General features: G+C 37.1%; 1 protein-coding gene across 23 annotated transcripts in view; it reads left to right on the top strand.

The window, feature by feature from the left end:
* EYA4 (EYA transcriptional coactivator and phosphatase 4) overlaps positions 1 to 16588 on the top strand; it is a 143963-nt gene that overhangs the window by 14540 nt on the left and 112835 nt on the right. For all 23 annotated transcript variants that reach the window (XM_014263616.2, XM_014263618.2, XM_014263617.2 and 20 more), the window contains exon 2: positions 3563 to 3664. In XM_014263616.2, the coding sequence (XP_014119091.2) occupies positions 3632 to 3664 (33 nt within the window). In that variant the 5' untranslated portion in view covers positions 3563 to 3631. The remainder of the gene's footprint in view (positions 1 to 3562; positions 3665 to 16588) is intronic.

The following is a 16588-nucleotide window of genomic DNA, read 5'->3' as shown; positions in this document are numbered from 1 at the left end:
TGGCCAAACTCCTCTTCCAGATGATGGATTTTTCTTGGAGATCCATATCCCCGTCTGGCCAGCTGGAGGGCCTGAAGCAGCCTCTGGGATACTCCTGGTAAACGTCAAGTGCTTTAAGGCTGGTTTTTACCTGGGGGTCCCCAACCTTCACATTCTGTCTTGAGCTTGTGGAAGTTGCAGCAGCATGCAGGATCATATTAGACATCCCATAGAAAATGCAATTGTCACTTTCAGTCGTTTATAAAGCAGTGCGCAGCAGATCCTGAAGTAGTTTATTTTCTTTAACTTATGTGTGTATCTCTGGAAGGAAACACATGTTTCTCCTCATGGTCAAGTCCTGGAAGTTGCAGTTTAAATTTGATGAAGTGTTTTATTCCCCCAGATAAAAACAAATAAATAAAAAATTAGATTTAAATGCATTTGTTGATGAGGAAAGTCAGGAATCCTCCTAATTAAGACATTTCTTAGAAAGGTAAAATTTTTATCTGGGAGCATAAAACACTTCATCAGTTTTAAAGCCACATCTGCAAGGAGTGGATAAAGAGGAGAAACAGGCATTTTTCTTCATTCTGGCTTGTCTGTGAATTTAAGACTTTTAACAACAGTTTTAAAAATATTTAAGCCCAGTTAGAAACACTTGCAATATAATGGGGATAAGAATGCGCTCCCTCCCTCTGTTTTTAATCTGGTTCTCTTGATGGAATAAACTACAAGGTTGAATTGGTAACTGGATTATTGCCTCATAAAACAGCACGAGGTTACTATTATCCTTTAATTTTATATCTTTATTAGGGAGTAATGTTGGTCTTATTTAAATCACTGACTTCTCTAATGGTTTTTCTCCCCTTTTACAAATTTATAAAACTAAACCCTAAAGGATTTGGTCTAAGTGCAATTGGCATAACTGCCATTATAAAAATCTTTGTGTTAGCAGTTGGTTATAATCAGCCACTCTAACTGGGCTCAGAATGCAGCAGGATTTAGCTGTTGATAGGTAGAATAATACTGATGAAATATTATTTCTGAATTTTATTTTAAAAAGCTCCATTTCCAGTAAGAACTTCTGAATTTTGAGGCAATGTGAAGATCAACAGCAGTGCTCTGGAAACTTATAATTTAGCATGTTTGCGCAAATGATCTATTTAACATACTGTGTGTTTCTGCAAAGATTTTAAAAAGCTTGTCTTTGTCTTGCAATTCAGTAAAGTGACTTTGAAAATTCATGAAAGTTAGTCTTTTTTAGAAGGCGACTAATAAAAGTGGCATATTTAATGATGTGTTCCAGTGAATACACCCACTTGAATTTTGGAACACATACTGTGGGTGAATCATTGGCAGTTCTTAGTAGTAATGCTCTTATTGGATTTGTGTCATCAGGATATATTTAAAATTTTGATAGAGTGTTTTTTTTTTTGAAAAATGTGACATCAATCTGTTGATCTCATGTGCTTTGATCAAGCATCCATCAGTAGGAAAAGAAACATGGGTCTGTCTGTTCTGATATAGTTCTGTAGTTGAGTTACAGTTGAATTTTATACAGAACGTGAAATATCTTCCACCTTCAGTGACCAACTGACAGAGCATTTATTGTTTGAATGCAAGCCAGGTACTGACTTTTCAGTCAGTATACTTAGAAACTAGTCAAAAAAATTGTTACAAATTTTGCATTTTTCTCTGCAGGCAATCTTACCAGTGCAATAACATGGTCACACTACAAACTTTTAATTAAATCAAAGCAGATTTTATGTTTAAGTTGTTAGTGGAACATTTTAGTATCAGTCACAAAAATTCATCTCCGTGTTTGCAATTGCCTTCTTTGATTGGGACTGTGCGGGCAATGCCATGTAGAGCTGCTTTCTCTTAAAATACCCATTGTTCATGGCAGGCTTCTTTCTGAAATTTGCCTGTAGTGGGTGTTTTAAATAAGCCCTTCAATTCCCCTTTTTAGCTTCATTGAACAAAGACTAGAGAAGATATTTACAAATACTGGAGTGTGGACTTCACATTAACCAAAAAATGTGAAGTGTTTACAGTTTTGGTGAAGGCATTGTGGGGGAAGACATCTATCTCTTGGATCACTCTGAAATTGAGAAGAGATTAAAACTATTTTGAAAAACAGGAATTATTTTCAGCTGAATGATGTGGTGAAATACATGCAACACGATTTTCTTGCAATTTGTCTTTTCCTTATGTAACATTATGGCAAAAATTAATGAAATGTGAATGAAAACAATTTTGAAGCTTGGGCAAGAGGGAAGAAAGACACAGGACAGGAGGGTGTAATTTGGTGGCAGGAAAAATCCAGGTGAAATTTGTAAGCAAAGTAGACTGGGGCTGTGCATTTGTATGTGTTCTAGAAAATATCCAATGCAAAGCAAAGTGAATTTTTGGGAGTTACATTTTGAGGAGTAAGTGGAAGCATGGCAAGTAAGTGGCACTTGAAATAAAAAGAGGAGGTATTCACAGGGAGATACAGGACAGTGGGTGAGAATATGTGAGTGCCATGAGTTCCACATAGGTTCCATGGCTCTGGTTCCTTTCATATATTCTGCAAGTGCCAATGCAGCTGTACATGTTTTACGCTTGGTTGCGTTTATTAGTGCTTGCTGGTCCTAATTTTGAGCATGGTCCCAGGTAATTCCTTGTGGTGCCTTCTTGATAAACAAATCTATGTAGTATTGATAAGCAAACCCAGGATGTTTGAGTTCCTTAACATGTGTGTTTACGCATTGATTTTTTTTTTTTAATGTAACATGAGCTTTGATTAATAGTATGATTATTGCATATATGAAATATCCCTGTCACATTTTCTTTTTTTTCTAAATTGTGCAAATTTGTATGACTCCAAAATGTATCTTTTCTGAGAATGGAGATTGTAATATAATCGTGTGTATAGTTAGTGTCACCATGATCATTCACAGGCAGAACTCCTGGAAAATAGAATTTTCCTGTTGAAGATCTCCATATTTGATGAGAATGATTCACCCTATCAGAGAAGGCGTAGACATAGCAGATGATTAGGATAATGTCTGTCATTTAGCACTTTGCAGGGAGCTGCTTGTTATAAACCACTTTGTGTATCTAGTTTAATCCTAAAGGAATTTAATGAACCTTGGAGAAGGGACTTCATGCTGATAATTGCATAATAACCCATTTTTCTGCCAGACACTTAATGGCTAAGAGGTTATCATTAAATGTGTATTAAGCAGTTCTCTTCTATAACTGTCTTTCTAAGATGTTCTCTCAAGGGTTATAATTTGTTGACTACTTAAACAGTTTATTCAACATTTTTGCTTCTTTATTGGTTTGTTTTCAGAGCTAACTTTTCTCTTGAAGGACACAAAGAAAAGCTCCTGTTTCTATTGGTGTGTTTTAGATAGTTCCCAAAATAATACTGAAGGTGTTGAAGTGCTTTACATGAAATTAGACTTCACATGGGAACTTTGTGTGAGGTTTTAGTGAAACTGCAACCTCAGTTAGAGTGTTTGTTTATTGCAGATTTGCCTTAGAAGTGAGGACCATAGACTAACATGTAATTTTTTAATCTCCTCTTTTAATTTAGACTACTGAGCTGTAAATTGAAAGGAAGATAATTTCTGCTTGTGGAGGAAAAGAAGGGTGAATAACCTCAATGGAAGACTCTCAGGATTTAAGTGAACAGTCAGTAAGTACAAATGTTGCTAAATTGAATGTAATAAATTGAACTCTGTTCAACTAAGTTGTGTGAAAGGATTTTACTTTGGATTTGAAAATTATACTAAGATCTGAGGAAATCTTTCGAGCTCCTAGTTTTAAACCTTTTAATTTGTACATTAAATGAGTGGTTTTAATCTTTTTTTTTCCTGCTGAAAGAAGCAAGATCTTTGTTTTATAGGATTTTGTGGAGCTCCAATTGTTGGAGGGATATAATGAAGCTACACTGGAATAATAAAATGTTAGAAAAGTGCACAGTTTCAAGGCAATTATTTGCCTTGTTCAAATAATTGCATTAAAATGTATATCCATAGTGGTCTGCAAGTTTTTCCAAATCAAGGGTTACCAAAAAGAGAAACAAAATATTTCAAATGGTTAGACTGTGGCAGATGACATACATTAATTTTTTCAGGATTCTCTTGGATTTCAAGGGGATTGTGAAAATCAGTAGTCTATCCCCCTGTTCCTCATCAGAGGGAGATTCCTCCTGGCACTGATGGCATTTCTTGGAAAAAATGGGGTGGACATTTCTTCTACTTTTTCCTTTCTTATTTTTCCTTGCCTTTAAGGATTTCTTCTTCAGACCTCCTCACCACCAGACTGCAGTTCTGAGGAGAAAGCAGGTTCTGAGCAAATTCAAAGCTATCTGGGCTTGTCATCCAATGTATTTGGCTGCTTAGCATCTTAATTTTCTGCTGTTTCTTACTGGTCACGACAGGGACCCGTTTTGCCAGTACCATGATCCTTATGATTCTCAGCTTGGCCTTAGTGTACTAAAGAAGAACTAAGGGATTTAGTATTTCTGTTTCTGATATGCTGAAGGAAGTTATCCATGCAATAAACTAGTTTGAATATATATATATTTAGGGACTTTTGTGGGTAACACAAGTTCAAGGAATTGGGAAGAGTTGTATTTCTAAAATGTCAGTAATTTTCTTTAAAAGGAGTACTTTGCTCCTGGCTGGGTAGCTCCTATCTGAGACTTTACCTTGGACTAGAGTTTTATTACTGATTTTAAATGGTACAGGACTGGAAAGTCTTAACAGTGTCTTAAGTCCCCATGGTGGCACTGCTTGGGACAGCTGCACATATTTGTGTATTTAAAGTGTTCCCAAGCAAAACTTTAGAGCCTGTAAAAGCTACGTGGCTTCATAATTTAATAAAGTTTTATAAAGGTCATAAAAGATTAGGCAGAACTTCATCTCTTGCAGTCTGTGAAACAATTTTTCTGTGGAGTATTCATGGTGTGTTTATTAATAGGAAGTAGATGAGCCAGTTTAGCTTACTGAAAAAACATCTTTCAATAGTAGGTAAAATGTTTTTGCAACACTGGATGCCTGATAAATGCATATTTTAGAAGCAATTTTACTATCCCATCGGATAGTATAATTTCTGTAGTATTTCTCATAATTTCTACATAGCTTTATGCTACATGTGGAAATGGTCTTCAGATTGCAAATTGAGGTGAAATCTGTTGTGTTGCATACGAAGGTAGGATTTGCTGTCTTTATGCTAATGACACAGAAAATCGTGATTCAAGACAAGTTTATACTTCTTACTCTTACTAACAGTGTCAGAACATAAAGGTAATGGGTGGGAGAACCATTTCATCACTCCCTTTATCCAGGTGGTCACTGACACTAAAATCTAACCAAGAACTTGGGCACTGTACTGGGAAAAGGAATTATGTGAGGCCTGTCTGCCTAGAGCAGCCACTAAGCCTTCATTTCCCAACTTCAAAAGCCATTTCACTCTTATATAATGGTAAAACTCTCTCAACCAATTTTCAAAAAGAAAATAGCATCTCTGGGCTATGTCTGTGGGCTAGAGATCCCAGGAAGCAGGAGGCTTTGGTGGTTTGAACTCTAAGAAGGTATCAGATGCATCTGCTTGAGGTGTAGCTGTGGTGTTTCATACTGGTTAATGTGTTTTATACTGGTTAGCTCTGGGCAGTTTCTGTCCATCAGGCAGGATTTCTAATTCTTGACATGCTCAGGGAGCATAAGTACTTCTTTCTAGCCTCAAAATTTCTCTGGGGAGCTAAATGCATAACATTTAAATTGTGAAAATTCATGGAGCATAAGGATTGAGCCTCTGTCGCGTGTGTATTAAATTGTGTGAATAAGCATGTGTGCAAGACTGTGTTCAAACTTGTGTTGGTACCTTGGCTTCAAATAGTCAAGTCCTTGGTTACTTTAGAGACTGCCTTTCTCTGCAGCTGAGATGGGTTAGAAGGTGTTTTCTCTTGCATGGTGTTTTTGTTAGACAGTTGAGTTTCTGAAGAGAAAGATCTCTTTATTAGATTACCTGGGCACTCTGTTGAAGAATCTTTCATCCTTGGGAAAAGAAGCCAGGCACAGTTCATTGGTGAACAAGTTCCACAGTGAACAAGATTAATTTCCAAGTTTTTATTTAAAGAAAGGAAATTATTGTAGCTTTTGAGAGTAGTACATCCTCATGAAGCATCATATACTGTAGTGTAGCTTTTATTCTGACAGTCTTCTCTTTAAGTCTGAGATCACTATTATTATTTTAACTCAAAGAAATACACCAATAAGAAATTATTAGTTCTGTGATTCCTTTCCTGAAAGTGTATCAATTAGGTGAAACTTACATGATCATACCTGTGAGCAATTCCAAGGCAACCCTGTTGCCATATGAGAAATAAATTATTTTCCTTTTGTCTCAATGCTGACTCAGAGCAATGACTGACTATGTGACCACACATTGCTTCTGAAATCTCTGCTCCCCTATTCTCAGAGCCTCTGAAGAGCTGTGCTTGACTGAATTGAACAGCTTCTGTTTTCTGAGATGCCAGCTTGATTAGATCTAATATATATATATATATATATATATACATATATATATGCCATTTATTACATTATGTCAGTAATTTGTTCTTCCTGTTTTTTACCAGAAGTCAGTCTACTTGCCTAATTGTTGTGCTCTAGAGCCTCTGTACTGGGAAACCTCTTGTTTCTCCTTTCCTTTGTCTTCTCCTGGATGGCAGAGGTAGGGGAATCAAGTCTTAATCAAGATCATGCAGCAAGAAAAAGAGTCAGAATCAGAACAGGGTTTATTATATTATGGCTTTACTGTCTTTACTCACAACTGGATAGGTGAATAGCTCTATTTTGAAGACCAGCAGAAAAATGATGCCATTTACTACATTTACTGATGCCATTACCGATGCAGAGGTGAGCTGGGATCCATCAGGTGCAGTTGAGATCCAGTGGATCCAGTTGCAGCTGGCATGGAGCAGTCTGGGATAGGGCCTGTCATGCTACTGTACTTTCTAGGGTGGGTATGTGTCAAAAAAAGCTCACAACTTTCTTTTTCTTTTCAATTCAGATGCTGAATATATTTGCACATCCGTGTGTGGGATTTTCTTTTAGTTTATGTGAACACTCAGTTAATAGTATTCTGAGTGAAAAAAGAGGAAAATAGCAAGCCATGTTGCACAGATAGAAGAAAATAACCAAATGGTCCTTTTGATGTTCTGATGTGAGGTCTGTCACCAGGTGCAGGCTGCTACTTACCAAGTGAAAGAGTACTTAAAGACATGTAAATTTGTCTTACATGGACAGATGAAGCTATGTTAAAAGTTCTATTGATTTTGAAATGGAAGAGAAGGAAATTTTACTGATCTTGTGCTTATGAAGAGACTAGCAATAGGGAGACAAAAGTTTTTCAAGACTGGTCTTGGAGATGGTAAATAAAACGATGATTTTTAGCAGCTAAATAGTCCTCTGGTGTGCTTTGGTATAGCAGGGACACTTAGGATTTTGATAACTTCAGGTTTACACTCTTTATTTGTCTCTTTTAGTCATCACTGTCTGTTCAGTCTGTATTAGTAGAAGAACAATTTGGCTGCTAACTTGCTAGTTTAGGGTTTCAAAGGGCCTTATTAGAAACTGGTGTAATTTCATCCCCTGGCCTTTTTATATAACAGCCTGCATATTTAGATTACTTCATTTTAACCTAGAATTAAACAATAGATTGCAGTGCTGTAGGACAAGACACTAGCAGATGTGAAGCTAAACCTGAATGAACAGGTTTTTATTTTTGTGACATTTGGACAATCATCCCCCTTGTGCCCTGGGTAAGTTACTTGGTTTTTTTATCACATTGTACAGACTGTTTTATCTGTAACTAGTGTCTGTGGCCCCCTTGCAGATGGATGATCCTTGGCAACCTTTTTTGGACAGTGTTGTTTCCCCGTTTTTGTTTTGTTTTAATGTGTAAAGCTGTCAGATGTGATCCCTTTGCAGATCAGTTTTCAGCTGCAGCTACTTCTCTGTTGCCTGAGCCCTGTGCCTGCAGCACTTAATCTTCCCCACCTCTGGGGTGGGCAGCCTGCTAGCACTTTGGCTGAAGCTGATTGCAGAGAAATGAAAATTAGTTTAAACTCTTCAACTGAATTTTAAAATGTTTTGTTTCACTGTTCTGCGCTGCAGCATAGCAAGTTGTGGTTCTTATCTCTGTTATATCAGTATTTGTAGGACTTGGAATATTACAGGCAATTCGTCTTCTCAGGTTAGTGATGTTGCTTAAAAGAGATATCTGGAAGTTATCTGTTCTAGCTTCTGGTCATGAAAAGCTGGCAGTATGCACAAGTACTTCAGTTATGAAAGTAAAGAACAATTGGGATAGGTAAGTAAAGAAATTATGGATTTAGTAAGAAAAAAAATTAGTTTCTTTCATGACTGATTATTTGCTTTTAGTTAAAATCAATCATTGAAGAAAAATGTCATTACTTCAAGTCAGCAGTTACAGAAAATAATAGAAAACCAGCCTAGCCTGCCTTTTTGAAGGTTTATTTCAAAGTATTTTTGAGAATTGCTTAGGTATTTTACTACTTCCTTTCTAGAGAGACAGTAACTGTCACAGAGAGGTGGCTTGCCATAAAGGATCCCAAATTATCACCCATTTTGACTTACAGTAGACCAAGAATACAGTGTAATACCATAATTCCTTGTCTCTCATCTAATAGGAATTTGAGGTAGAAACATCAATGTTCTTCCTCACATATGACATAACAGCTTCTGTGAGCACACACTTTTTTTTGCTCTTTCCTTTGTCCTCCACCATTTCAGCATTCTGTCATTTCTGTACAATAATCCACCACTGTTAAATTTGAAGGCACTTTTTTCAAACTCCATTAATTTTACATATATATTTTATTTCTGTCATTTACCGAATGAGACAGACCGAATGAGACAGAACTCAGAAACAATTAATGTATTTTGACTTGCAGAATAGACTGAGTTGACTTGTGTGTCATATAAATTGCATATCATTGGAGAAAGAGTTTGGCATGGAAGATAGATACAGCTGTTCGCTGTTGACATACATGTAATAGAAATGTGCATTTTTTCTGAGTTTATTAAGATTCTAATTTAAAAGTACGATTTTTTAAAAACTTAGTAGGCAAGCTCTTAAAAATGTATCCAAGAGAATTCTACAGAATAATATCCATGGCTTGTAAACTTGCAAGATGGGATGAGAGGAGGGGTTGGCAAACAAACAGAAATGCTCCTGCCATTGTCACTGTCGTGTTTGCTCTGGTTCAGCTCTCTGCCTGTCTCCTGGAAGATGTTACCATGTCAGTATCAGAGGTTTAAATGGAAAGACACTGTATGGGATTTATTTAATAACAAGGAAATCCAATAAAAGAAAATGTTCTGCTGTCACACACTGTCCTTGGACTGCTGACAAGGACTGACACATAGCTACTATATAGTCTGTTATAGCTGGTATTTCTGGCTCCAGAGAGGCCCCAGACTAGAATTTTAGGGATAGAACTGCTTGGGAAAATTGCCACTGCCATCAGCTACATGAACTTTCCTCAAGGCAGATACCATCTTCTGCACAGGGGTCTCCAGGGTTCCTGGAACATGAAATTTGCTATTACTAGTGATGTTACAGCCCTGATGTGATACGGATATCAGAGGTGACTTCTACTGTATTGTAACAGATAACACCACTAGAAAAAATAATAGCAAAAATTTGGAGGTGGAACAAATGGTCTTCAAGGCCTGAAAACTGCGCCAGCTTGGACCTTCTTTGAGTCCTCCACAATGACCTGTTCACCTAAGAGGACGTTTGTATCTATGTATGCATACTTAAGATTTACATATGAGCCAGTCTAATAAAAGTATTACCTCTCTCTATAAATGGTGCTTTTGTAGAATAAATCATCAGAATCTGACAGACACATTCAAAGCTCCAGATGAATTTTGCTTGTGTATGATATTTGTTCAAGCATTTAAAATACCAAATTTATAAATGCTATACTTCTAATTGATTTTAATATTGAAATTTAACTTAGGATTACTTACCAAATTTCCAAAGGTGTCCACGCCTGTCCTGTTTGTGAATGCAAAATGAAAATACAAGTTTCCTTAGCACAGGGATTGTACATCAGCTTAGGCTTCTGATTTTGACAGTGTCCAGGTGAAGTTAACATGTTCAGAAATACTCTCTTCTTCAGTAAAAAGGGGTCAGAGTTTTGTAATGAAAACAAAATATTCAACAACATGACAGTAAATCAATCTTCTCTAGCTTTTTTATTTTGCAAGGCTAAATGCCCAGTGCCTTCATGCCTATTAAATAACTAAGTCTTCATTTTCACATGAAAAGCATGGTTTACACTGAACATACATTTGGTTTCTACTCATTTGATTATTTTAAAAAGTCCAGATGCAGCAGAGTGCTGAAGAATATGTGAGACTTAGGGGATGTGGTTAAGCCCACCTAAATCAATGGGATTTTTCATGTGCTTTAAGTTAGGCATGTGCTTAAACACTTTTCTGGAAAAGACTTGGAAATGCAGAACAAAATAAAAGCAATAATTTCAGAAATATTTTACTAGCAAATGCATCTGAATGATTTGTGACTGTGGCTAATATTTATTCAGCATCATGTAGCAGTCATGGTTTCTTTCTTCTCCTTATAGTAGCGTTTATCTGAGCTCTACCTCCATATCCAAGTGGTTGACTTGCAAGTCAACTTGTATTAAAAAAGAGAAGAATGACAGGGAGAAATATTAAATAAGTTTTAAATAATAAAATGACACTAGGCAAATAATCTCTTATTTTATAAAGTGTATCTTAAACGTATTGGGCACATGCAGATCCGTTAAACCACTCTCACATCCTTTTATATTTGGTTAAGTCTTAAGCAATGTGAAGAGGATGTTAAAAGCATTGAAATGTGTTGGCTACAGCAAATGGAAATAGTTTTGCCATAATATAACTTATGGGAAATTTTTTCTCAGAGGATCCCATTGGGATGACAATGTGAAACTCATGTTGTTTGTTCATTTATTTATTTATTAGTTAATTAATTCTAATATTTGTTCATGCTCCTCCATGCTCTTGAAAGCAATCCCTGATGCTCTATGGGAATATTGTCATGGCAGCATCCTTTGCCTTGTGTCAGCACTTGGACTTCAGCAGTGATTGTGCTTTAGTCAAAGAGGTCACCAACCCAAATATGAAGCAGCTTGCATCTGAGAGACCTGGAGGTTTTTGTTGGAGTGTTACTCTTGCTGAGAAACTAAGAAACTAGGTGTGTTTAAGCAAAGACTGAACAAACTTCTTCTTAAATGTGTCAGCAAAACTAGTTTATTGTATCTCTCCCATTCTTTTTTTATGTAGGTTAACAGCAGAGGAATGAATGTTAGCTGACCATGATTTTTTGGTTATTTTTTTGTTTTGGTACTGGAAGCAGTGACTAATGAGATTTCTGTCATGAAAAAGTGCATCTTTTATAGTGCAGGCCTTTGGTTGTTCCTGTTTTTGTGAAACCTTACTTGGATTTAAATTTTTAGTCTTTGGTCCTGGGCCACATGCAATTTTTCTGTATGTGATTCAGTCAAAGTGTACAAGAGAAGGAGCTAAAGCAAATATCACTTATTTATGAAATGAAAAAAATTGGTTTTCTTATTTTAGTTAGCAATGCTATTAAAATATTATACAGGTTTTCAAGTTTAAATTTGTCATGCAGTCCCCTTCCCTGTGGGACTACTCATGGCTTGCACTGAAATGTGTTGGGCCGCCACCTGATCATTTTGGGGATTTACAAAGTAACAGCCCAAAGTATGGGAGCCTTGTGTTGGTGGACATGGCAGTGTAGATAATAAATTCCATCCTTTAAAAAGTCAAACTATGCTTGTAGCTCAAAATCCAGTAATCTGTGCTTTAACTGTTTTTCAGGGAACCTTATAAATGACTCTGTGTAAATAGGATTTGTGCATATACCGACCCAGATAGGATCAAGTGCAAGAAAAAACTTGCTCACTAAGTGGTGATCCTTATAGTGTCTCTGGAGCAGTTAGTAAAACCTCTTACTGCTCTTTTTTCCATCCATTCAAAGATTTTTACTCTGTAAAAATTGTTCCAGGGGCCTGTAAGTGCAGTACATTGCTTTCCCAGCAGTTCAGGCCTGTGCTTGAGTGGAATGGGCTGTCATTTCCTTTCCTTCTTTTTAGTTTGCTTTCTTTCAGTTGTGAGATCAACTTGATAGTATGACAATTTTTGAAATGGTGAAATTAAGGTAATTCTATAATGAAATGTGTGGAGTGCTTCTAGCATTCAATGGGTTTTACCATCAGAGGGAGCAATGTGTTCTGTAGATAATGGTTAGCTATATTGGTATCCTCTGTTTTATTTCAGGCACTATAAACTGCATTTATGTAAACAGCCTGGCCCTGACAGGCCCTGATGCATTCGGGGCATCTGAGCTTCACTTGCTTTATCCTGCTAACCCTGGTTGCCATGGACCATTCCAGGACGCTTTTAATTTAATGAACCCGATTCACTCAGCCTTCACTGCATTGGACACAGGAGCGTCTGTTCTCAGGGAAGTCCAGCACACAGGAAGAGTGAATGCTGTGCACCGTCAGTCAGATGCTGTATACAGGGGCACAAGTGTTCAGGAGCTTGAATCCAGCTACAGTTTCCCTTTACATACATTTAATCAGTTTCTAATACACACACTGAGCTACTGGTTATCAGCTTCTATTATCTATCTATTATCTGCTTTTCAAGAGATTAGTTACTCAGGCTAAGCTCAAGCCGTTAGAACATTCACAAATTCAGCTTGGGCTAAATAATCTTAAGAGCTGTATTTGTTTATGTCTTTCTGTGTGTACTTTTCCTTCCTTGCACTAATAATGGTTGTGGTGTTGCTGGAGCTCTGGTGGGCTATGGACATGCAAATATCCTTGCTGTTTATCCTGTAATCTAACTGCTTGTCTGCCACGATCTCAAATTCATTGCCCAGGTTAAACAGCTTTGATAAACAGTTTTCATGGGATTTTACCGCATCAGTGTAAAACTGATGATTAACCTGTAGCCTCTGTACTGTGGCACCTGCATCTGGAAGTTTCATTAAAATGAAACTAATTTTATCCCCTCATCCCACGGCTTTGAAGGTGCAAGAGTGAGTTTGTCATTTCAAATAGAACGCTTATTAATAACTGTAGTAAATGATAATTTAAATCATACTCCTTGGGGATCACAAATGGAAGTTATAGGGTTTCAAGAAGCTGATACCATACTGCATTTCATGCATAACTTGCTTTTAAGTCAAGGAATCCACAAGATAATAAATTTAATCTGAAGATAACTGCAAATAGAAAGTAGAAGTAGAGGAAATAGTCCCTGTCTGAAACTCTCAAGGGCAGTTATGTGATGCACCATTGGCTGATTGTTCATAAACTCTTCCGTTCTTTCTTCTTAGTAACAGGGTTCAACAGTACTCAGTTTTGATAAAAGCAAACTTATGAAGACTCAACATTGACCTGAACTTCCCAGGTTAAAACAATACCTAATTTTAGATTAAACAGGGTAGAATTAGCTAACATTTTGACAACTTTATACTGAGCTATTTACTGAAAATCTCTTCAGTTCATGTAATTAAACTGTATTTTAAAACATGTCTATGGAAGCAGATGTATTGCAATAATCATACACTTTATCTGCTTTTCTGATGCTGCTAGCTTCTGTTTTGGACATTAACCATATAAAGAGTTCTCTTGAAAGTCCTGATGCTGAGCTGTGATAAGTAAGACTGAATAATTGCATAACATGATATACAACAGATTTGAAGAAGTTACTTGTTTCTAGTTGATAGTCTACAGATCTGCTTTGTATTTTTTGTCTAAATACTTACGTATTGATGAAAGAAGACTTAGCATTGCTTAGAATATAGGCATTTGGAAAATTTTGTGGCAATGCAGTTGTAGTTAACCAGTTACATCTGCAAAAACTGCGTGCAAATCTAGAGCCTGATTCCAATGTAGTTATGCAGCTGTAAAATTGAGCTATTGTTGAAAGCCCATCAGTAGGATATCAAGCAGAGCTACCGTCCAAAAAGCTTATGTCAGCACTTAAAAAGAGTAGGAGAAAAAAAAAAGAAGTATGTTTAGATTGTGCTAATCACTAGTTTCATGTTCTGTGGTGTATGGGAAATTGTGTATTTTTTGAGACAAGGAAATCTTGATGTCGTCAACATGCTAAAATATATAATGATAAAAACCAGACTGTAATGGTCAGGAAGCTTGTACTACATGCTCCTTAATGGCTGAATGAATTTCTCAAGACTACTGTGCAGGTCAAAAAGACCTCTGTAAGATTTTATGTCTGCATTGAGTTCCATTTGTAACTGGTCTTGGAATAATATTCAGTCAGTACTGCAGGTACTGATAGATAATAGACCTGATAGTGGATCTTCAAATCATGCTGCAAAATTCAGTAAGCTTACCTGGAAGAGTATGGAGCTGAGAAATAGATGTAATTATCCCAGGGACATTCCTTGCTGTCTGGTTTCACCTAACATGATGTGCACCGAAGAGGAAGGATGCCAGATGGTTGTGAAAGGGCTGCAGCCCAGCTTCTTTAAAATCACCAGTTGCAGAAATCCATCTGGCATATGCCAAGAGCAGGAGCTGACCAGCTAGCTGTCCTCTGATTTCCAGCAGTCTCAAGAGACATTCTTGGGGCCTTGAATGAGTATGTGATGCAGTGCCTAACCAGTGTTAATACTGTAGCATTTCAAAACATCTGAAATTTTCAGCTGAGTGCTTCACAGTTCTCAGAAATCATACTTGCTGATAGCTTGGTTTCAGAAAAAAATAAGAAAAAAATATCAACGCCTGCAATACTTACCTCAGTTCTTTTGGAAAATTTACATTTTCACAGAGGAAATCATCAATGGAGAGTATACATAGGAATGCATGGGTTATGGCTGATTTTCCTGCAAATTTTCAGTGCTGAAAGAAAGCTAAAGATGGAAAATGACATCCCTGGGGAAAAAAGTAACTGTGTAAATGATGACTGTGAGGATACATTGACCAGGTATATACAGTAATGTAAAAAAGTGAAATGTAGCAATGCTGCCTGCTGGGGTGAATACAGACAGGGCTCCTTGGCTGTTGGGCTCACTAATCCATTGTGTTTACTTTTCATTTTTTATACTTTTCAGTGCTTCTGCTGTAGCAAAACATCAAGGTGCCATGGCTGAGTAATACTTTAAAAATGAAATATTTGTCATCCAGGGGAGGCCATTGGATCATTGTCTGATGTTTGGAGCTAACTTTGTTCCTTGTATTCAGTTATCCTTTACTGCTAGTTGCTGGGAGAGAATGGGAGAATCAGTCCCTGCTATCCTGCTGCTCCTCAGTGGTAGCTTTTGAGCTTAATCTTAAGGAAAAATGTGTCTCAGACAATCAGTCCATTGTAAAAGTCTTGAAGCTCATTAGAGGCACAGATGTGTTAGTATATGCAGAGAAAATCTCCAGCTGCTTTATCTTTATTTCAGGTTGGGTGTTTTTGGTTGTTTTTTTTTTTTTCTGTGTCTTTCCTTGTGCCTCTGTCAGGGGAGCATAAACAGTTACCTTGAAATTTGGGGTCAGAAAACGGTCTTCAACAGATGCCTCAGTGCAAAACAGGCAGTGAGGGTTTGTGTGTAAATTTGTGTAAAGAAGGGTGTTTTATGATGGTAATAAAAGACCTCTGCAGTAATCTTTTCTCTGTTATGAATACTGCTGCAGAGATGAGGCCTTTGTATTTGGCTGCATAGAGGGGTTTCTGTCATGTGAAGACCAAAAAATTTCCTGCCATTGTCTTCCACTCCTTGGTCTACAGTAAGCTTTGTCCAGTTGGGGGAAAAGACTACACTGTCTTCTCATCTATAAATGTTAGTAATGTCACCTGCTAAGTTTGCATGTATGATTTTTCCACTTTTCCAGAAGAAAATGCCTCCATCCAAATTAGAGAAGCCCAATGTGTGACTTACCCAATTCCAGACTAAGGTATGCTTGTGAGTTTGAATACATGAACTCCACTGGAACTTGGCTTTATTCCCAGGCCTTTATTCCCATTTAACATCATATGGTACATGCTGTGAAGGTGTAATGCTCTGTAAGTCAGAGCCTTAATGATGTCAGATTAAAGGGGAAAAAGGAGAAAAGATCCATCTTAGAAATGAAGAGAAGCTCTAGCTGCCTTCCACATGGAAAACAAATAATGGAATAAATCATTCTTGCATTCCTGGAGCAGACAGGACTATTCTGCATTAATAAAAAATGGACACAGGAAGTGCAATAATGGTATTGTGCAGTGTGTAGTATTTGGTGCTGTTATTCACCAAAGGGATACATAACTGGGTAGATGTCATGTGGGCTTGCAACCACCCTTCAACTTTTTTCTGCTTTTTTGTACTTCTCTTAGGTGCCTGAAGAGAGCTACTAACACTTGCTATTCTAATGACAGCATTTATTAGAACACAGGAGATTGCTGCTGTGTTTTATCTACTCAGTACCCACACAAGGGATGTGTAGCAGAGAAGATGTGCCTTTTGGGTGCAAAGAAGTAGAAATCATTGTGGC

This window comes from Pseudopodoces humilis, chromosome 3 (assembly GCF_049639895.1).
Source record: "Pseudopodoces humilis isolate 2021_Gansu_Grassland_sample_001 chromosome 3, ASM4963989v1, whole genome shotgun sequence".
Classification (NCBI taxonomy): Eukaryota; Metazoa; Chordata; class Aves; order Passeriformes; family Paridae; genus Pseudopodoces; species Pseudopodoces humilis.
The sequence above is the reverse complement of the archived record's forward strand: the minus strand, read 5'-3'. Positions and strand labels throughout refer to the sequence as shown.